General features: G+C 41.9%; 1 protein-coding gene across 20 annotated transcripts in view; it reads left to right on the plus strand.

The window, feature by feature from the left end:
• The first annotated feature begins 22,227 nt into the window (after positions 1-22,227).
• Positions 22,228-23,896, plus strand: part of CELF4 (CUGBP Elav-like family member 4) — a 697,696-nt gene continuing 696,027 nt past the window's right edge. For 4 of the 20 annotated variants that reach the window (XR_013943234.1, XM_080573166.1, XM_080573163.1 and 1 more), the window contains exon 1: positions 22,235-23,187. Coding sequence is in view for 18 of the 20 variants with exons in the window: in XM_080573166.1 (XP_080429292.1) it covers positions 22,908-23,187 (280 nt within the window). In the remaining 2 variants the exon portion in view is untranslated. Of the gene's footprint in view, positions 23,188-23,896 lie in introns of all 20 variants that reach the window. The other 16 variants (XM_080573168.1, XM_080573154.1, XM_080573159.1 and 13 more) reach the window with 9 other exon arrangements.

Consider the following 23,896-nt stretch of genomic DNA (forward strand, 5'->3'; position numbering starts at 1 on the left):
AGAGCTGCTTATCTGGGAGGAAATGACCTAATTTGTAGAGGTGAAAAGATCCCACAACGTCTAATGAATCCATTATCGTCTAATGAATCCATTATCTGGGACTGTTATGTACTGTACAAAATGCCAAACTCTCCTCTTAAGGAACATTTAAAGTTGCGAATTGGCATCATTTGCATAGATTACAAATCACATAGTTTAAAAACCCTACATAGTGAAAGTGCTGAGACATCCACATTGTCTGCAAAATAGACAGATATGAGTCATGTTAGTTATCAAGAAATGGACATTTAAAGCAGTACTACAATAAGAACCTTTTTGTTTGGTTGGTTTGTATTTCTCAGTCTGATCTGGATACTTAAGTATACTCTACAGGATAAGAAATTTGTAGTGTATAAATTTATCACAAAATGAATACGTATTCAAAATCTTATTTGAGGTGAACCAATGTGTTTTTTGTACATATAATGATTTGTTTCTGTAGACAATATTTTTTTTTTTTTTGTGAGGTAAATAGCAAAGGGGGTAGTCATTGCAATGTACGCCTTTGCTTTTTCATATCTGGATCTTTGTTCATAATTTGAAAAGTGTCACTGCTTCACTGTTTGTTGCAGGCTTTGTCCTTGCCATAAAGATACTTGTGCATCTTACCATTTTTTAGTACAATTATGTACTTTCAAATTCTTTTCTCTTTTTGAGGTCAAGAAACCTTTTTTCCATGTTCCAGAGAGAGGTAATTCAGGCAAGAGAAAACTTAATGACATACCCACAGTCATACAGGTAACATAGAAGGTAAAAGTTTCTGGGCCTTCAGAGAACAGTCATTGTCCATGTCATGATAAACAAATTACACTGAAAACCGTGTTCAAAGGTAAGTGTTTCCCCACTGGCATGGCTCAGTGCTTTACAGGGATTCAGAGATGTCCTCACTTGCTGGGTACTGTAGTCTTCGGGTCAGAGGCTGCAGTTCTGTTACAGAATAATGACAGTCCCTGCACAGAAACCCACAGATGTTTCAGACTAAAGCACAAGTCCAGAGAAACAGGCAATCACAGCCAAAGATAAAAATCATTTCTATTTATATTGATATGTGAAACAGGAATTAACACAAATATATTTCCAATGAGAAAAGGACAGGTCAGAATGTGAACCTAAAATGGAAGATCAAAATCAGGACTACGGAGATAGATATATTGCTATATGGTTAAACTATACCTGTCCTGTTTGCTTCCAAAAGAAAGATTGAAGAAATTGTTGCAGTTTGTCTAGAAAAGAGAAAACTAGTGGGAGGCAAGGTAATGGTTCTTCTGTTCAGAATCTGCCAAGAAAAGTGTGATGAATTGTTCTTCAGAGTCACTGCAGATAGGAAAAGAAGGCATGGACTTAAATTACAGCAAAGAAGATTTAAATTAGACATCAGAAAAATGTTCTCCTGATGGAGAATAGTTAAGCAGCTGAGTAAATTGTTTGGGAAGCATGTAACATCTCCATTGCTGGAGGTTCTTTAAAACACAGTGAACAACTATCAGGCAGAACAGGCAGAAAATCTGCCATAGAAGGACAAAGGAATTGATTATTTCATGGTTCTTCATTCACCACTGTCTAACCCTGAGTTATTTCCCATGTGTTACTAAAGAAAGTCAACTTTTTGTTTCTTCTTAAACTTTCTGTAATGTACAAAACCAGGAGAGAAGTGTATTCTGGAAACCAGTAAGTGCGACTGCTCTTCACCAAAGAGTAGCTAGTGGCTTGATTGTTCTGCCATAGAACTATGGTTCTCCAAACTAAGGACCAGCAAAGACAATAAAGCAGCTAGTTAAAAGTAGTAAAATGATCTCGTAATCTGAAGATCTAATTTGAAAAAATATTCATAAGTTTTCAAGGCTGGCATATTTGAGGCAAAAATAGAATCATTCTCTTCAATGATTTATAACATTGCTTTAGAGAGACAGGGTAGAACATACACAGTGATGTAGTGAGTGAAAACATCAGTAATTGTTGACATGTTGCATTTTAAAGAGTAGCAGCACCATTTGCCCTCCTGAATTTTGTATCAGTACTTCCATGAGCACTTCTGATCAGCACAAATGTGACTTTGGTGAGCATGGGAAAGGCATGACCTCAGTTCTTTCCTTGACCTAGAAATGTCAGGGTTAATCTGATCTTCCACTTAATATCTAGGTTGCCTGCCCTCATTCCTGGGAGTACAGCTTTGAAGACAAACACTAAGCAACAGTGATCTAACCACTAAGCTTTCAATTCAAAACTCTCAGCTGCTGTCTTATCCTCTATTTGCCAAACTCATGAGTTTTTTATGAATGTAAGTCTTACTTTGATTTTTGCCTACTGCATTAAGCCCCTCAAATTAGGGGTTACTATTTCATGAGACTAAAATAGCCCCATAGGAGATAGGTCTGCAGTAGCACAGCACAGCCAAAATGGCAACCCTCTTCCACATGCTCAGTAAAAGAAACAGTTGCCTGGACACCTTACCATGAGATGATTATTGGCTATGGGGTGATAAAACTGCATGGTGCCTCATGCCACCTAAAGCAGCTGAAGTTCTGGGATTTTTCTCTTAAACTAATGGTCGTAGCTTCCACCTCAGTTGCTCTCCTGCCATTTGAACAGTAGTTTAGATATTATCCCAAGTGAGAACACGAGTGTTACTGACAGTAAATTGTCATGTGTACTGAAAGCAGTTGGAATTTTCTGAATATTCTAACTAGCAATTGAATTTCCTCACTACAGACACACAGACTCTGAGATTTCTGATTTTTTATTCTTTTTTTTTTTTCCAAGGGTGTCAAGCTTTTTAGGAGTTAGGGCCATTCCTCCACTTTCCCTAAATTCACTTGCCCTACATGACCCCTACAGCAGTAGCCAGCACCTCCAGCTCAATAACTTCATAAATGCTGTCCCATACTCCCCCATAGCTCTCAGGCATCCACCTTCAGTCAGCAGTTCTCTACCTTTTAGTTGCACCTTCTCTCAGCTTTCCTTCTACCCCCCTTGTAATTCATCAGATATTATTCATTCCTTTCATTGCTGTGGTAGAGTTCAGCCAAGAGCAGAACTTTACTGTGCTGTGTGAACAGTGTAGGAGAGTTTCTGTTGCTGGAAAAGTTTATACTCGACAAGAGACAAAGAGTGGGGGAAACTCAGTATTTTTGTCATATTTCACTAAGGTTGAGTGGGAACATCAAACTATTGCCTTCTGTTCACACAAGAAATCTCTGGTATATTTAAAATACACCCGAGTCTCCGCCTAGAGTCTAAAATCACCTTCCATTTCATCAAGGTTTCATATTATGCAAATTACATACATTTAGAAGACACTCATGTTTTAGAAGTTCCATTTAATTCCCAACCTTTAACTTTAAACAGATTTATTTGTTGGGTGTTTTTTTTTCCCACTTCCCAAAATGATTTGTTTTGATTTCATGTTGTCAGAAAAATCCATGGTCACCTTTTCATAAAAATTGGCATGTGCTCTTAATTCGGCTGTATTCTTTCTACTTTGGCCACTAGAGGGTAGCACAAACAGACTCCTGGAGAGAAGGTCCAAGTACCCCCAGGAAGCCTCTGGGACGCAGATCACGCACAGCAGGGCCGCGGAGCTGCAGTGTGCAGATGCAAATAAAAGCCCGGAGGTCACTCCTTGCATCTGCTCAATTCAGGAGTGGTGCCACCACAGCAGTGAATGGAAGACATGGAAGATCACTGCCGTTAACCAAGCACAACTATAGCGTTTGAAGACTAAAGAAGGGTACACACAGGCACCTATATTAATGAGCTGCAGCACATGTCTGGTTGTGATTGAATGAACTGCATGTGTTTAACCCTTTCAAGCAGCACACATTTGGACCTGAATGAGAGTGCACTGATTACAGCATTTACGGGAACAGATTCTGGATAAATTCAAAGACGGTTGAATTCATCAGTGATATATTGAAGAAGAACTTATGAAGGAAGTAGGTGTAGCAACAGTGCGTCTCTGTAAATTCAGCTCTGTAATAGCCTGAATCCTCTTAATTGTTTAGAAATGTAATTGTCATTAATATGCCTTTGTCATATAAATCACATAACAGCCACTTGGCTTTGACTTGAGAAATTCACTGGATGAAAGGCTTACTAGCCTACCTACTCCAGGCCAGGAGCACAACTTAAGACTGAAGAAATATAGGAGATAAGTGCTCTGTAGATGCTGCACACTTCTCATGCAGATGCTAAGAAGTAGGTCAGACCTGTTGTAATAATTTCCTAACTCCTAATGAAAACGAAAGGCAATAAACTGCAATATCCCAGCTAGGATTCTAGAATCCTAGTTACCTTGGTTGTCTGGAGAAAAAAAAAAAAAAAAAGAAGAAGAAAAAAAAAGAAAAAAGTGGAGAAGCTGAGTCAAAAACAGCACACTGACCTCCAGGTAACACATAAACTGTAACCATTGTACAGAAGTACAGAAGACAGCAGCAAAATACTCAAGGAGTGATCCAGTACAGAACAGAATGCAACATCAGAGGAAGGCCTATTATAAAGCAATTTTCGTAAAGTCTCCACAGTAGACCAAGGAACTGGGGAAAAAAAAAAAAAAAAAAAAAAGAACGACAGACGGGAAAATTATATAACAGGTTGTAGATCATCAGTGATTTTTTTTTTCATCTCAGCAGCAATGAATCTGGTAGTAAAATCAGCAGAAAAGCAGTGTACAGGTCCACTGATGGCAGGAATAAAGAAGACCCAGGGGAAAGCCTAAATGGACAATAATTGCAGGTTATTATATACTGTGCTACAGTACAGTGGAAAGCTGGTCAGCTATTAGCAAGGTTGGAAGGAATAATCAAGAGGACAGGAAAGAATGTTTATAATCTTTCAAATACAGCAAGGCAGAGGCAAGGCTCTGGAACTGAGAGATGGGAAAAGAAGCCAATGATATGGAGAGGGTATGGCATTATACACCAGGGTCATATCTCCACTGGTAAAGAAGGAATTTGTTAGTGTTTCTAAATACAGTTTTTTAAAACACATTTGCATGCATAGCTGTAAGTTAACAGAGGTTCCTAGATTAGGGGCAGAGATGTTCTAGGCTGATGGAGAATTCCCCCCTCTGTGGAGGGGAATTCAGCCCACCTTAATTCTGAATCCCTGCTTGGAGCTTTGTGTCTCTCTCCATTGACTTTACAGGGAATGTAGAGCAACTAGCCTATTAATTGAAATTTCTTAAGTAAGATCTGCAACCATCTGAGATGAGGGGGATGCCCAGAGGCAAGATCAATGAGGGCCACAGATACACCCACAAGGAGACTAAGATGATGAACGATATGCTCAGGAAATGTTGATCAGGAGCACCTTGATGGCATATCCAAGAATGGTCTTGAATTTTCTACTTGGTATTTTTGCTGCCTCTTACAGAGCCCACTGCAAGATCACCCATACTCCCACACAGTAAAACCTGCTCAGGAACAAAGCTATGTCGATGCACACACAAAGAAGCCACACATTTGGGAAGAGAGGTATACAGAACAATTTTTTTCAAGGCTGAGAGCACCTAGTGGCCAGAGCCTGAGCAGCGTGCTGTACTCTGTGGCAAAGTTGGGAAATGTCACTGCTCTAACACCCTACCACAGTGTAAATGTAACATAAGGTTACCCACTTCATCTTTCACCTGACCTTGTTCGTACAGAAACTCACAGCTGACATGCAATTTAGGCGAAACTGGAAGCTGAAAGCAGAGGGGAAAGTGAACAGGAAAGATACTTTCAAGGCTTTGCACACTTTTCAAGGTGACCACTGTTTTATCTCAACAGATGTCTTCAGCTGGGTATAACTATATCCCTTTTCAACATCTAAATGACCTTCAGTGGTATTGTCCTGAAGGCCATTTAGAAATTCAGTTGTTTCAATATAGGCATTCAGTGTCATGTAATGTGGGACATCCCACACAGTCATGGAAGTCACATTCCGTATCTATCTGCCTGAAGCATATCTTAGCTACTACAGAGCATCTGAGTGGTTGTTAGACAACTACATTCAAAAAACTGCAACCCATCCCTAGGTATGCAGTTACCATGGCTTCAATGAAAAAGATAAACAGCTCCTTTAGGTGACTCACACCTCCAGCACGCTGTATTGCCTTCTGTCTGTCCTTCTGCCTTGACTTTATATATTCTTGAATACGTAAACTTCTTCTTGGTTTCCTCAGATAGGTGTCAGAGTTAGGTGGGATGAGTCTGGACTTAGTGTTTCCTAGTCCTTAATGTATTTATCCTACCAACGTTCTTGTGAAGGAAAGAGATGCTATAATTCTTTCTTGACATATGGGCAACAGAAACAGTCACACAGAGAGTTCGTACTTGAGGAGGAAATTGACTCTCCATCTCCTAGATCATAGCTGCTGAATTGTCTCCTCTTATGGTGTTAGAATCAGTTACCTTCACAGCAGCCAAAGGTCTAAAAGCAATATTGCTTTTAATTTGACTCTGCTGTGTTCATTTATTTTAATGCTGTAGCCTGTTTGTAACTTTTTTTCTTTTTTTTCTTTTATTTTTTTATGTATCTTTGTCAAGTCCCTTGTTTTTCCTTGGCATATCTTTATTCAGTTATACCATTAGGAAAAAAAAAAAAAAAAGGAAAAAGAAAAGAAATCTGGAGATCAACTTTTCTGCTGATTATTTCAACTCCCACTGAACAGCAGATGACTGAGAAATCCTAAAGATGAGTCACAGGGTGGAACAGGAAGCATGGAGAGATTGTCTTAAATTAATAGAGGCACTGAAAATATATATATATATTTACATTTTAAAATAAGTTTTTTTTTTTTTCAGTAAAAGCAACAGAATATTTTACTGTGGAAGAGAAAAAAAAATCTTAGAAAATTTGTTTTTCATTTGATGAATTTGTGCCAAAATTGGAAAAAGAATTCAATCACAAAAATGTAATGCAGGAGAAATTTACATTATAAGGTATCACAGCTTAGCTTTATTATGGCATTGCCACTAATGCAACCTTATAAAAATGGTTAGATGAGAGATCTGCAAGGGAAACCCGGGTGACTCAGGAGATGGGAATGAGTCACTAAAAGACCTCTTTTCTTTTCCACTTCATGCCAGTTACCAAACAGGGCTCTGCTGAGGTCAGTGGAGGGTATTGTGGTCCTGCAGATGTGTGCCTTCAAACAAGACATCAAATTCAGTCCTGCCTATTGATAGCTATTGAAGATCCCATGGTTTGCCCTGCCCAAAGCCCAAACAGAATATTCACATTCACTCTCCATTTACTGTTGCTGCAGTATCAATGAAGGAGAGATTTTCCCTTAACTTCCAGATCTAAAACATTTTCTTGTTGCTGCTTTTCTGGTTAACTCAGTCTGTTCTCAGTGATCTCTGGCCTCACAGGACCACAGTTTTGCATCTTATCCAAGAAAGGCATGTCTAACACTGTACTGACATCTAATGCACTTTTGGGCTTCTGATTCAGCACAGAGAAGTGCTGCAGAGGTTTTCCAAAGGGCCTGGCATGTAAAGAGCTGGTGTTTTGCATGCAAAAATCAAACATTTCAAGATGTTCCTATTAGATTATCAGAAGCAATAGTTTAATGAAAAATTTTGGTCTAGGCTCAGATGCACATAAGAGTGGTGAGGGTGGATGAGAAACATTATATTATTCATAGGAAATAGGGACATGGTGTGTAGTTTGCCAAAGTGCTCCTTGCCAGGAGGTTGTTTTTCATCAGTGAGTACCTGAAAGAGTTTGGGAGGGGCTGGATAGTGGGCAAGGATAGAAATACATTGCTGCCAGTCGTGGGAGGAGTGGAAGATTTTGTTGGATATGCAGTGTGATGCAATGGAGCAAAGTCTCAGAGACCTTACACCCAGGTGACTGCTTGTTGCAAAGCTTGGGTGAGATCATTTAGTCTGATAACTCTACATCTGAGTAGAATTATTGTCCTGAGCATTTTTGCATGGATGTTTTCCAGGTCTTCTTTCAGAAATGTCTGTCACATGCTTTGAGTTTGTTTCAGAATTGCCCACTCCAAAGAGAACAGGAGTGTCTTTCCTTTTGCCTGCTATTGGATTCAAAGGAGTTTTGCATGGGTGGAGGCTGGTAACATAAGCTGGTAACAAGACTAGATAACTAGATTAGGGCAAATAGGATATAGCTGATAATGACAGTAAGTGAGAAGGCTGTCAACTGGGCAGGGATAACAGGATTTATTGGGTAAATCAAATGTGAGTTGAAATGTTTTTTTGGGCACCCAAATGAGCTAAAACAATAGCACAAGAAACACCAAACTTCAGACAACCAGACTCCCAGGCCCAAGAGAAAAAAAGGGGTGACAGTAAACAGACTTAACAAAACAGAGAAAAAAAAAAAAAAAGGAAAACAAAAACAAAAATAGATCAACCTACACCTTAGCAGGGGAGCTGGAAGATGAGATAAATGATGAATGCTGAACAGGAAGGGAAGAAGTGAAGCAAATCCTTTTGCTTGGGTTTTAGGCTAGTCTGTGGGAAACAGGTAAACACCATATTGCTTAAACTAGAATCGGCCATGCTTCATTATCTGCATTTTTCCTTGACCACAGCAGTGCTGAAAGTAAGGGATGTGTACGAGAATGTTATTCATGTATTCATTTACTGGGAAACTCAACAAAAACAATCTTTCTTCTCTAGCTCTATACAAGTGATTCTTCCTTGACGGTTACCTGGATCCACTGGTTCTGGAGCAAGAACAGCTTACTTAAATCAGGGAGGAGATGGCAGGCTGCAACACCTATGTTTGTGTTCTTCTAGACTGATAAATAAAAAAAAAAAAAATCATTTTTTTAAGAGTTTTTTTATAGAGGTGAGTTTCGTTTATTTCTTTTCAGAGGTGTAATATTTTATGGTGGTACTGCTTTTGTAATGAGGATGACTTAAACATAGGAATAACGTGAGTTTGAGTAGAAAATAGATACATCTTTTTATCAATCCAACCATATTGCTTAGGAAAACAACAAAGCAGAAACCTAACAGTGGATGCTTTACCACCCAGTATATTTCCTCAAGGACATTTTTGACCTCACACATCTGACATTTTTCTTTGTTTGGCTGTTTTCTTGTTGTTGTTGTTTTTTGTAGTTTTTTTTTATTGGTTTGATTGGTTAGTTTTATGTTGTTGTTGTTTTGTTTTTGTTTGTTTTTCCACTAGCTGCATCTACTGATCTTTATAATTTTCTTTGGTTCTAATGTTACATGGTAGACCAAATTATTGGAAACCAAAATGCACCATCACACTCAGAGGGAGATTTTTCATACTCTAAAGATGTATACAGGATCATGGTCTGGAGAAAATCAGTGACGTTCCATGGGCAAGCACTCAGCCTTGAAAAAGACAATAGTTTTCTACTGTGTTTCATTGAAAGACTCTGTGTGGGAGAGAGGCAAAGGGAAAATAATGTTATTTCCATTTTAGAGCTCATGAAACACAAAACAAAGTGGCCCATGGCCATGCCAGAGATCAGAACCAAGAACTGCGTGCAAATCATGAGACTCCAAGTGTGAGACAACAGGCTGCATTACCTTGTCCTTTTACTGAAACTCTTTCTCTGGCAACTTTCACCCGTACTAAATGCACAAGAAGAAGGATAATAAAGAGCCTAAGTGGAGGGAGATAATGAGGAGTTGTGAGGTTTTGTTCAGTTCTAACAATCTCACATGTTTATTAATAGAAGGTCGCCATGTATAAATATATAATTTTAGTTGGATATGGGCAGCATCTCTTTAATTATCTAAAGAAAGAGGGTACTTATTATGTAGATAGTACAGGAACATCATTCAGCAGGAAAGCAATAGAAATTTTCAAGCAAAGAAAGGCATGAACTGATTTTTTTCCCTGTCTCTTGCTTTTCGTAATGAGTCATTTCTACAGAGTCTGTGTACACACGTGTGTGTGTGTGTAAGTGTGTACATATTTTTACACATAAAAATATAATGTCTGCATGATGTAAAATCACGTGTGCTTCCTCGGTAACTCTGAAGGCAGGCAGAAGCTGTAAATTCTGGAAAAAAAAAAAAAAGGAACGCAGAGTTGACCCGGCTCAGTGTGCAGTGACTGAGGGTAGAATAGAATTTGGTTTCACAAATTGAACTTCCTTTCATAGCCAATGTGTCCCAAAGTGCTTTACATACAGTACAATGAGAGTGATGCCAGGAGTGGAGGCAAACACAGCAGTCATTGTGGGCACAAAAATAGCTCGCGTGTAGCCTTCTATATTAGAATCTGTTTCAGCAGAAGAATGCTGGCCTTGGGAATGTTATTAACTCTATATTCATCTGTTTCCTGGTTGCCAAGGGATGCTGAACTGCCCCCTGGACAGCCTCTGAGAGAATGGTTTCAAGAAAGTGTCGTACCTTCCATCCTCTTTAAGAAAGCTTACTATTATCATGCCCAAGCCCTCATATACCACACTGCATTTCTGACTGTATGATTCTTTTCTTTCTTTTCCTCCATCTTGGACCTTGGCTGATTGAACATATACCGGTCTTCAGACTGTTCTTAAATCTGAAAACTGGATGAGGGCCAACCAGAACATCACATTCAGCCCTTTGCTTTCATTGTATCTACAAGCATTGAGCTGTATTGCAGAAGAGTGTTTTGCTGTTGCTAATGTTCCCAGGGACCTCAGTCCTTCACCATTGAAATTATCTCCCAGGAAATTATTGTGTCTAGGGAAACTCCTATGTGTTTTATGGTATTTACACACCACAGTGACCTTTCTTCTGTGCACTAGTGGACTACTTACGAATTTAGGACTAAAGCTTTCCCACCTAGTACGAGAATTCACTTGAAACATCTCAGTTATAAGTCTAGTCATGTTACACACTGTGTTTGATGAACAGACAAAAGCATCTCCACCAGCTAATTTTGACTAGTCAGGAATGAGAATGTCCTCCAGAGATTCAGCTGGAGGTTCACCTCCTGTTTTCTAGGGTCTTGCATAAGGCAAAATCTAAATTCATCAATGTTAAAAACACAGAATAACTCTTCATTACCAAGTCCATTACACAGTACAATTGGAAACCAGAGGTCAGCATAGATACGTGATGTCCCTGTTGAGAGCAGTGTTAGACTCAGGAGTGAAACACAAAAAACAGTCCTTACTTCTAGCAGAAAGCAAATTTGGGGAATCATGGAAAATCTGCTTAGTGCTTTATGGTTCAGAGTAGACAAACATTTTTAAAGACTGTGTCCAAGATGTGTTAAAGACTTGTGCCAGCAAATACTTTTGTTGTTGTCGTTAAATCATCATTGCTTTTATCTGATTACAAAAACCTGAGGGATCTGAACAAAGCCCACAGTAGTTCCCATCCAGATTGCATGTTGTGCTTTTCTTTCCATGGAAACTGTGGCACTGGAGCCTTGATACAGTCCTGAATCTCATCCTTATATGAGCTCAGGGACATGGTGACACTGTTGGGCTCACAAGCTGTTCTGCACTCAGGTAAGTTTGGGAACTAATACTGCTCAACATGACCCCAACTGACATTTAAATCCATTGATAACAGAGTGTCTTCCAGGTTACACAAGCTTAAGTACCCAATCCTGCTAATGTTACCATAGAAATTAAAGCAGTCAAAAGCTGTCTGTGGCAGAAATGTCCCAGAATATTAAGATCAATATTAGGGAGCATGTTGAGATTGTTCAGCTGATGAATTGGTTCATCAGAAGGCATGTTGCCCTCCCTAGCTCACCTGACATTATTGACTTCTGATTTTCAAACCTTCAATATGCTCTATGGCAAGAATAGCAAAATCAATGAGATGTGATAACTGGGGATAATTTGGTATATAATCTGCTGCTGACCAGGTTGAGTGCTTTGTAAGAAGGGAAAGGAGACATGACAGCCTGAACAGTGCTTTAAAAGTATACACTTACATATTTGAAATGTCAGGGAGAGGTAGTAATACAGATTTCACTACATAGAAATACTTGGGGTGAAACTTAGTGTTTGGAAACAGAGGTGCATGCTGTGGGATATGGTGGCTTTGGATCCTGTGTGCTTAGACAGAGGTTTCCCCTCACACAGTTATAATTTTAATAATAATAATAATAATAATATAGAGGAACAATAGCATGGTTTCTTATTCAATTGTTTGGCATGAAAGAGCAGATTCTTATCCCATATAGACAAAGATATGTTATACCAGTCATTGGAGACCAAACTCATGTTTACTTGAAAGAGCTCTTCCCTTTGGATAAAAAAAAAGTGCTGAGGTTCTCTGAGCTGGGCTGTGCAACCTGATCTAGGTTTTCTGCAAAGCTCAGGAGGGGCAAAAATTTGGGAACTGATGGCATTCAGACAGCAGCACAAGCTCCCTTGGGAAACAAATTCCCTGCAGAACACAGGCATCAAAATTGTATCTACATCTTCAGCTAAGCACGAAGTCCCATGTGTCCTCAAACGCAGACCAATCTACTGTGTATAATGGAAGCTCATAAGCCACCAGCAAGGCTCTTGCCTTAATTTGATCTCGTGAAATGACTGGGGAGGACAACCAAGCTTCAGGACATTACAGCTTGGCTGAATCAAACATAGGTAGGACTAAGCTTGCTGGAGGCACACAGGCCAAATGGAGTTACATAAGTTCATCTGATATCAGCCATGTGAATAGTAATAAGATCATAAAATGTCTGATATCATAACAACTGAACCCCAAAGATACAGAATTGTTTGGTATGTGCTGGAGTATAATCTCATTACTAATGTTTTTCAACCATGCAACTTCTTTAAGCTAGCTGGTTTCCCCATGGCCTGATCCTGGTTGTCCAAGGGAGGAGAAATCTCTCTCAGGTGCATTGCTCAGGAAGCCTCTCTCCCCACTGATTTCATAAGCAACAACAATAGCATTGTTGTCATTTGCAATGTATTTCTCTCTCTGAGGAAAGAATGGGGTAGTCTCACCTTCATGCCCCACTCTGGGGGCTCTTGGTTCTGCTCAAATCGCACTGCCAGCAGACACCATGCACTGCTTTGAGTAGTCAGTTAGACATTTCCTTCAGCTAAACTCAAGAAGAAAGATAAGTTTTCCCTTGGCACAGGTTGGGAAGAAGAGCAGTCCTTTTCTGTTCAAAATCAATTGCCCCTGGAAAGCAAGGTCTGATTCTGTCAGTCTGGGACTTAGCAGGGCTCGCTCGCCTAGGCCTCTTCTCAGTGCCTCTCTGGCTGTGCACCAGCAGATGCACAGTGTGAGCCAACACGTGCAACTAGAACTATGGGATAGGCACCCTCCCATTTTGCTTCTGACTCTGCATTGACCCCCCTTCGATACAAAGATTTCATTTCTCTTCTTTCATGGACTTGAGACAACTTGTTATTGAGGCATCAGTGGGTGATCTGGGCAGTCCAGCAGGTAGAAAACTAAAATCCATGCTTCATTGCTCCATGCTTTTATGCAAAAAGACTGACTTCAGACTGTATGTGAAACAAATACTGGCACATCCTAACCTTGAAGTATCAATGTTTTCATTCTACTCAACTATTAAAATGTTAATATATGTATGTAAATGCATATACAAATTCTGCTGCTCATCTTATGTACTTTTTTAGTGTAGATAAATTCACAAGGGTCATGACATCCTTAGACTCGTTGCATTATTTTCTGTCACAACACCTCCTATGACAGATGATAGCAGGAGAAGTTTTCCAGCCTCCATCAGGAGCCACTGCAGATGGAACTGGAACATTTTACCAGTCTTCTACTTGAATTTGCAGATAGTAGAATCATGGCAGGAGTCAGAGACCCTTTATTATTATGGACTCTGGAAGAGCCTACATCTTTTTTTTCTATTTCTCCCCACACTCAACCTCTTTTACTTTATACTTCTACCCCTCTGAGCCTTTGTATCTAGTTTCCTTATTTGCACGTCCAGAGCTTCCTCAGAAAGGCCTTAGTTTCCTTACCCACCCAGCCCTTTTCTGATAACTCCTGGATTTCTTGCCCTAGCCTATTTTCTCACCAAGACTCTTCTAGTTCTTCCACAAAGCTGTAGCTTTTTTGCTGTCTTCTGCCTTCTCTGAGTCAGTTTTCCCTTCGCCTCTGTATTCCCTCTCAATTTCACTCTCTCCCTCTTTTCCAGTCCATGTTTTGACCTTATCTAAACATTTTTCTCATATGCTGCCTCCTAGTGATCTGAACTCAGATCTACAAATTCCTTCACAGCTAGAGGCCTGGAGGGATGAACAGACATCGACAACACCTATCTTTCAGCATCCACTACAGAGGTAACTGGGGTTCCTAAATGAAATGGATACATGCAGAAACCCCAAAGGATGAAAAATTGTCTGTTCTAATTTCAGCACTGATTTAAGGCCCATCAAAACCCACCAGCTGAAAATACCGGAAAAGACCTCTTCACCCTCCTATTGCAGTCAACAGAGCAAATGGAGTCTGAATCTTCATATTATGCTGTCGCTTGTAGTACAGCTATTACTTGAAGAAGATCACAGGGAGGTACATGCAATGTGCAGTTTCCCTGAGATGCTAGAAGGGTGTCTGAGTTGAAAACAGCTCCCAGGTGGAAATGTCATTTTGAAGTGACCAAGACCCTATGCTTTCCTAGAGATTCCACATTAATGTGCTCACACAGCAGCCAGACAACCTTCTGTATTTGTTCCATAAGCTTATTAATGTTGGGTTGGCTACATGGTTACCTAGAATCATGATTAGTCTCTCCTTTTGTTGCTGAAGCCCTTGGCAGTTTGTATATTCTTATTTTCTTTACTACCTACATCTGCATGTCCAGCCTTTAGAAGACAACCAGTGCTATAGGTGATTTATTATCCTGAACACAAACAGAAAAAAAAAAATAGAAATAGAATTTAAAAAAGCATAAGAAAATATCTAGCGTTTATTACATTCATAAATTCTAGGATGAATTTAGAAAATTGACTATTACGGAAACTGAGCATATTTGCAACAATAGTAGCAAATAATGCAGGTAGAGATATCATATATCAGACAGCAGAGGACTGATAGGTTGATATAGGTATATAGAGAGCGAGACAGTGAAATAGAGAGAGAGAGAGACAGACTGAGGTAATACAAAATAAGAAAAAAAAATCTTTAAGGATACTATGAAATTCTAACAGAAAAATTATGAGAAGCATTTCTGCACACTTGCTGTAGATTCCCCTCCTTCTCTGTCTACAGCATTCCCACATGTGTGTGTGCATGCACACATCCAGGCACACACGCATACCCCACACATGCTGTCGAAGCTTGGTCATCCACCATACATCTGCATGATAATGAGGCTACTTGAAGTCAGCAGCCTTGATGCTGGACGCTGACTGACATTCCCTCTGGCTACTTTAAGAATAAAATAAGAGCAAGAATGGGTTTTGTAAAGCAAGTATTCATTCATGCAAACAAATCCAATATTGAGACTGTGCCTACAACACATCATCGTTCAATGTGAGGCACAGCATAGCTTCAGAAGTAAAACATGCCACAGGATATCAGGTCATTCTGAATCTGAGCATTGACTTTGTCACTGCTTCCCCTGAGGCTGTAAACCTCCACTTTGAAAGTGACCACTGACTTTGGATGCTAACGTCACACACCTAATCTGCACGCTTGCTTCTCATAAAGTTCAGCAAGTAGCTGGGTGCCCAAGTATAAATTAGCTGCTTAAAGTCCTTTTCAGAGATAGGCCTGATTTTCAAGAATATGCACTGACTGTGACAAGAGCTGTGGGAGGACAGCACTCCCAAAAAGCTGGCTTGTAATCAGCCTTTAACCTAAATTAAGTTAGAGTCCCTGAATCCCAAACTGGAGAGGCTACCAAAAAAAAAAAAAAAAAGAAAAAAAAAGGTGCAACTTTTTCTCTTTGCAGCTCTCTGCCTCATGCTGATCATCTGAATAATAAATATAATTGTGAACATACGTCCACACATGCACATATGCAGGCACACAAAAAAATGCACATAAGTCCTAATGAAAAGAAAATTATTCTGGTTGCAAAAACAGGACTTAAATTAATATTTAAGCCTCCAAAATGGAGGTTGCATGCACAACCTGGATTTGCCTTTGTTGTAGAGATGCATTCTGATTCAGCCTTTAATTACACAGTCTCTCACAGAGTAGATGGCATGTACAGTGCCATTTGTTGACTGCAGAGGACCAGGGGATTCTGCCTTCTGTTTCAAGCACACAGGAGAGTGGGCTTTGCAGGGCAGATATTCTTCTCCAGGCACAGCCCCTTGTTCTTCTCACTCGTCCCTATCTCAGATCCATCCCACCCTCATTCTGCATTCCTCCCCCTGGTTAAAGTCCTGTATCCACTTCCACTTTCTGGCTCCCTCTCAATATGTCTCTTTTTTCCTACCTTGACTTTCCACTGCCCTGTCCCTGAGTTTGCCATCCCCGCAAGTTCTCAGGTCCTCTAAGCTTTTACAGTTTATTTTCTAGTATTTTCTTACAATATATTCCTTCCTTTCTCCCTGTTATTCTACCACAGACAATTCCCCATTAGTTTTATCTCCCCTAATTTCTTTCCATTTTCCCAGTTTTTTTCCTACTGAGAAGCAGACTGCTACATCTCAGCACGACCTTTCCTCCCAAGCTCTGTAGCTAACTGGGTCAATGCAAATAAATAAACAAGGAAATCTTAAACACTGGGACCAAATGGCATGGCACCACATATCCATATGCCTTAGCTCTTTTTTACCCCAAAATATACTAGCCTTTTCTAAAGCATCTATTGGAAACACCCTGTTGGTCTGTGATGACCTCCAAACTGCCCCCAGAATGTGTATAGGATGCTGATATGGGACAAAGCTCATGCCAAAGACCATGTTAAGAGGAAGATAATCAATGTATTTCTTATCCCTATGCTCTGAACCTGCTTTCTTTGCTGGTAGAGACACTACCCCTATGTCTGAACCCCAGTCTGCTCCCATCTGTGTCCCTTCTCAACCCATTCCAGTGCACCCTGACCTTCTTTCTCATTCCTGCTTTCCTGAATCCCCTCTCAGCTGTCTCTTCTCACCTTCTGCTGTAGTCTCACTGTGGGATCTCCTGACAGTCCCTGAATGCACAAGGAAGACAGACTCCCTGCCTTTGTCTCAGGTACCCAGGCTCCATTTTTTTTCACGGTCTGTCCCTGGGCAGTGCTGTGATGCCAGGGATAGCTCTTGTCTCTGCCGGGGCATTCCCGGTGAGAACCGAGTCACTGGGGAGCCTGGTTTTGGAAATCTGCATCTCTAGTGAGCCTGTGAGAACTGCCATTTTCCCAAGGCTTTTAATTGGCCACTTTGGGGCAGATTTTCCCCGAGATAGCAAAAAGGCTTGAGAAAGAGCTTCACCTCCTGTCAGCTGTTAGTATCATGCTGTAAAGCATGGGGACAGGAAAGCTTTACAAAGCATCTCATTTGACTCAGTTCAAACCAGCCCATTTCTCCTCTGGGCTCTTCTCAGGGGCAGACAAATAGATCCAGCTGAAATTTTCCAGAAATAATTAAAGAATTGGAGCTGAATGCAGGCACCCAACTTAGAGAATTTCAGCTACAACACGTGCAGTTTATCAAAGCTGAACAGGATTTTATTATAGGAACTCTCAGGCAACCTTTATAATTGGCGGTGCTACTGGCTCCTATTAAACTGAATTAAACTCCCTTCCTCACAGGGGCGCTGTGAGCATTAATTTGTTAATGATTGCACAATGATTTGATGATGAAAAGGACCGTATTAATGTGAAGCATTATTGTCCTCACAAAGCAAGCTTGCCTGCTTTCATTACTCATTATGTACAGGGACATACATATTAGGGAAAAGGGATGCGGAGATAATAAACTTGATATTCTTTTCAAAGGACTAAGACAACATGTTTACAGTGCTCACAGCATGGGTAATATGAATATTCTGGAGAGCTCTGTTTAAATAACAGGATCCATGGGGTGGAAAATAATGATGTGTATGTGTCCACACAAAACCTGCGCCCAAACATACATGCGAACGCATGCATACATGCTCTCATCTATTTTTCTGTCCTCTATTAACCCCCTGTTTCTATGCAGCCTTCACTTTGCCACCTGAAACTCTCACCAGCGTTACTTTAATAACAAAAGGCCTCCATAAACAAAGCTCCCTTTTATTGCATTGATACCTTTTGTTGCCTACACTGACTCCAATCCTATACTAAGCTCCTTTGGATGCAAATAGTTTTTCATTTCTCTCCTCGATCAACCTTTTTCATTCTAACTAAAGTAGGAGGAAAAAAAAAAAAAAAAAGGGAAAAAATCCACACTGATTCACACATTAATTCAGGGACCAATGCTGCAAATGTTCACATGAGTAATCCTTCCTCAGATGAATAATCCCTCTGACCACAGCAGCGTGATTAACAACAATGCAGATTAAGAATGTCAGGATCGGGCCCACACCCCGATGCTTGGGTTCTCACCCTAAGTCTCATGGATGCTGGTCTCGCTCCTTCTGTTAGCTGTGCTCGAGGTCCCCATTGCAGCTCTCAATTATTTTATTCGATTACGCAGCTAATAGGCCCTGATTCTGTCAGTGCTCTCTGGAAAGCTTAACAAGGCTGAAGTAAACAATCCCATCTGAGTTAGAAGACTTTGCAGGATCGAGCCCTGTAATAGTGGCTGAGAGCTGTGTCTTCACACCATGATTACAACGTGTGTTTTTGCTATTAATGGTCTCATATTTTATTTGGAAAACCGCAATGAAGTAAGCCAGCAGAGAATCTGGGAGTATATGGGTTGATTTAGCTACCTGTGTTCAAAGAAGGATAAATTGTTATTTGAAACCAAAACTTACTCACGCTGTTTATTTATTTGGAGCAGAGGTGGCCTGCCATGTATCTGATATCAGTCGGCGAATGCTGGTTCTGTGTGCTCCGGGTCCAGGGTTTTGAAGTTGAGCAGAAGCATCCCCCTCTGGCAACCTTTCAGCCTGTTTCTGCCTTTCTTCTTTACCTGATCATTTCCTGGAGAATGAAGATATTCGGGACTGATGTATTGCTATTCCCCCATTCCCTGCACAAACACTGTTCATTAAAAACTTGCTGCTAGCAAGGGCCTGATCCAGCCCTCCTGGAAGTCATTGGAAAGCTGTCTATTGACGTCATGGGGACGAGGAGCATACTAATGTGTGCGAGTACCTTTACTAATGCGGGCAGTCCTGTTAACAACACCGAAGTTGTTCACAGGATTAACAGCAATCAATCAAGCCCTTTGAAAGGAACATTAAAAGCCAAAGCCCGGCGCTACAAGCCGGTTCTCACAAGAGGTATGCCCAGACCTTTGGTTGCTCCTGGGCATCCGGCTGCTCCTGCCAGTGGCCTGGTGATGTCGGTGCATTTTTCCAGAGGTGAGGATTTGGGGCAGCATGTCTTTGAGGAAGGAAGAATCACCAGCAACCTAGCCCCAAATAAATAGCTTTTGTGTTTCCAAAAAAAAGATGCTGACCAGAGTGAGGAGCAGGAACAAAATGGGGTTGTAAATGGGCTTGGAAGGGTTATTTTTATTTTTATTCTTTTTCCTGCAAATAGACACATAGAAAAAAATAATCTAAGAATGAAAAAAAAAAAAAAAAAGAAAAAAAAAAGAAAAGGAAAGTGCTTTCTTTTGGTTCCAAGCAGATAAATGATTATTACTCTCTGGGAGAAGCCGGAGCCTGTTACAAAAGACCTTATTCTTACAAAATTCCCATGGACTCCCCTGCTTATGGATGGCTGAACTGGACCCACTGTGATTATACTGGGAACATTTCTCACTTGGGAACTGTTCGGCAAAGGCTGGTTTATAGATAACAATTTTACTCGTCCTTTGCCTGTATCTGCTTAAAATCCAGTACAGACCCTTGTACATGTGTAAAGGTGCTTATGGGGTACAGCTTAATTCCATCCCCAGCAGCAGCTGTGTTCATTGCAGATCCCTTGTAGCAATATTTGTGTCCATATTATTTCATCCTGCCACCCCTCACAGCTGTGCCTGTGCACCAGGGGGCTGTACTTGAACAGCATCCATTTCTAAATGACTGCTGATGGCTCTGTGGAAATGGGGCGTAGACCAGCTCAAAGTTTTGAAAAATATATGTTGGTAGAAAAGGGATACCGTTGGTGAGCAACAAAATGACTTTTTTCCCCTAGTTGGCTATCATTTGGGAGAAGAGGTGCTTGCAGGCACAGTGGCCTGCTCACTGACAAGGTGTTAAGAGACCTGTCCCTGGGATGGATCCGTGCTGGGTGCTGTTTGACTTTGTACTGTGGTGGCTATTCCTTTTTTTTTTTTTTTAAAAAAAAAAAAAAAAGGTTTAACAAGTCTTGTTGCAGTGCGCCCTCCTCGCTGTACCGCAAGTGCTGTTTAAAGGTACAGAAAGAGTGGATATTGAGCTTTTTTAATGTCCTGGTGCAGGGTGGGGGGTGCAGGAAGGTTTTGTTTCCTGAGGGTTTTGCTGTTGTTGCCATTCTTTTATCCCAGTCCGAGGTGCAGGGCAGGATCTGAAAGCAGGTGAGTCGCGGGGCTGGGAATCTGGGAAAGGGGCTTTCTGAAGGCTTTGCCCTCCTGCAGCTCCCAGGCTGCCAGATCCCTGCACCTTCTCAACATCATGAGTAAATGCCTGGGAAGGGGATGCAGACCCCCCCCCCCCCCATTAGACCCCCAAAAGCAGCACCAGACAATGCACGGAGCTGCCTGTATCTGTCACCCCATTAGGGGCACAAGGAGCCCCAAAAGGCAACAAGAGCTGCGGGGGCGCTCCCAGGTGGGGGTCCCGCTGGACCAAGGAGGGGGGTCCGGTTCCACCCGCCCCCCGCGGGACCCCGGGACACTCCTGCTTTGAGGAAGCAGCCTCGGGAGTTGCAGAGCTACCTGGATCGGGCTGGTGTTTTTTTTTATTATTATTATTATCTTTTATTTTGTGGCGGGGGGTGGGGGGGGAGGCAGTACGCTACCTTGCCGCTCTGTTGTTAAAACCCAAATAAAGTGAAAGCCGTCCCCGCCACAACGGTGCTGTGGTTCTGTTCCTTTTCATTTCTCTTCCTTTTCATTTCTTTATTATTACCACCGCCTTTATTTTTTAAACAACCAAAAAAAAAAAAAAAAAAAAAAAGCAACCCTACAAATAAATAAAACCCGGTCTACAAAACAGGCAGCAAAACTGCGAATTTAAACCTCTACCCTCCCTCCCCCTGCCGCTGCCCCTTCCGTTTACAGCCACACGTGTTACCGGCTCTCCCCGGGGGACAAGGGGGGGTCCCGCTCCCTGCCCAACCCCAGGGTCCGATGCCACCGCCGGCACCGCGGGGAGCAGCCGGCAGCGCCGGGAACAAAGGCTCGGAGCCCCCCCGGGGGCTAGGGGGGGACCGGGGGATTTGGGGGGACCGGGGGCGTCGGGGGGTTCAGGCCAGGTAACTCTGGGGCTGCTCCCAGCTTGGTCCCCGCACAGCTTGCACGGGAAGCCAGGAGAAGGAAAAAGGGAAAAAAAAAAAAAGCAGGAAAATTGCACTGAGCACACGCAGTGCCTTGTTTGGTTGCTGTCCGGATTACTGTTATTATTATTTGGGGGACAAGGGGGAGTTGTGTCCTTAATCCGAGCCTCCCTGCCCTTCCCACCCCCAGATGCTATGAAAGGAGAGCTGATTTCATTTCCACCATACAGTACACTTTGTCTAGAGAGCATTGTTCGGACAAGCAACTCCCGATCCCTGATGACTACAAAATACGATTTATGTTTCCATCAGAGAGAGACAGAATATCCTGATGGCTTGAAAGACGGGCAAGAAAACCTTACCTAATCAATCCCTTTCCAATACACACAAACACACACACACACAGCTAGCACAGGAGATAACGCCCGCACTGACTGCACGTAAAATAAATATTGGCAGCACAAAAATTAACAATAGTCATCTCGATATTTTTTCTCTCCCTCCAAAGACCTACAATAATACAGTTTGCGCCTTTCCTAGCTTGATGTCATCATCGGCAGTATAATTAAGAAAAAATAAAAATAAAAAAGAGAGCTTAAAGAGCATGCATTTTTTTTAGACGCAACAAGAACAGATATAGTAAAGAGAGCTTGTAACATCACAACCACAACAACAACACCAACAGCAACCTCTGAGCCTGAGGATTCGTCCGTGTCTCAACTGTTTTTATTATCAATTGCAAAATCATAATACGAGTAAACAATAAATAAGAGGCATCATCATAATAGGAAGAAGTCAGAACACCTTGGGTTTGTGTTTTTTTTTCCCCCCTCTCAAATAAAAGGCAGATTTCCTGATGATCACTGAAATTATAACGACAGCGATTGATCGGAGGGCTTGCAAAGGAAAAGGAAGAAAAAAAAAATCATCATCATTGGTCCTAAAAACGCAACCGTTCCCCTTTGCTCACTTGGCACAATAGAAATTGACTGTCTCTCAAAGAGCCATGCGCCTAGTGCTATTTATAGCCAGGGGCTGTGTTGGAAGATACCATTGAGCTTCTCCCGGGCAGGCAGACAGGGGGTGCTCGGAGGGGAGGAGGGGGCTCGGGCCGAGCAGAGGCAGCAGCAGCCCCTCGCCCCCAGCCTCCCTTCCCCGCGCACACACACATCCGCACACTCACACCCCACCCCCTAGTCTGGCTGGGAATTTGAACTGATCCAGCCTGTTTAAACGGAAAGGACACAGATCTTCAATGTAAAAAAAAAATCAGATCAGACCCGGAGAGAGAGAGAGAGAGAGAGAGAGAGGGAGAGAGAGAGAGAGAGAGACGGGGAGGGAGGAGTGTGTGTGAGTGTGTGTGTGTGTGTGTGAAAGAGGGAGAGGGAGAGCGAGCGAGAGGGAGAGAGAGGGTGAGCGAGAGAGAGGGAGGGAGAGAGAAAAGAAGAGGGGGAAAAAAAGGAAAGAAGATTTTCTCTATGTATATAAAGATGGCCACGTTAGCAAACGGACAACCAGACAATACCAGCCTGAGTAGCAATCACAGCAACCCCAGCACCAACGGGCATATGAACGGATTAAACCATAGTCCCGGAAACCCATCCACCATCCCAATGAAGGACCACGATGCCATTAAGCTCTTTATTGGGCAGATCCCCCGTAACCTGGACGAGAAAGACCTCAAACCGCTCTTCGAGGAGTTCGGGAAGATCTATGAACTGACGGTGCTGAAGGACAGGTTCACTGGCATGCACAAAGGTGAGTTACCTCCTGAACTTTCCCGGGAGAGATTGGGAGAGGAAGGCAGGCTCCCGCTCCCTCTCTGGCTCTCTCTTTCTCTCTTTCCTTTCGATTTCATTTTATTTCATTTTCGGCTGGCCGGGGGCGGAGGCGGCAAGCTGGGGGGGCAGGGAAAGAAATAATAGACCCTCCTGAAAAGCGAAGAGAGAGAGGCAGAAAAGGGGGTCAGCTCCTTTTGGGTTATTTAGGACTATTTTTCCCTCTTTCCCCCTGTTTTGGGGAACGACATGCAGTCACTTGCGAAAGCTGGAGAGTCCAGGCAAGAGCAGGGGAGGGCGGCGGGTCTGGCAGCAGCTGTCCACACGCCGGTGGTGCTGAAAAAGATTAAGAGGATTTCTTTATTTATCTTTGGGAGCTCACATTTTCCACCCAGGAGTGTGTGTGTGTTCGTGTGTCTGTCCGTGTGTTTGTGCCGAGCCGGGAAGCCCCTATTTTACAACTGTTGTGAATCAGGCATCAGCGCCTTCACATCTTCTTTTCTTTTATTTTCTTTTATTTTCTTTTTTTCATTTTTTGCTGCTGTTAGGATTCTTATTTGTAGCCCGCTCCAAAACCAGAGGCAGAGGAGAGTGATTTGCTCGACGGGTATTGGGGTGCTGGAGGGGAGTATTCATTCTGGTTTTGTTCAGCGTGGGAACAGAGATATAAACAACAATAAAAAAGCCCA

Source organism: Anser brachyrhynchus (assembly GCF_964034855.1).
Source record: "Anser brachyrhynchus genome assembly, chromosome: Z".
Lineage (NCBI taxonomy): Eukaryota > Metazoa > Chordata > Aves > Anseriformes > Anatidae > Anser > Anser brachyrhynchus.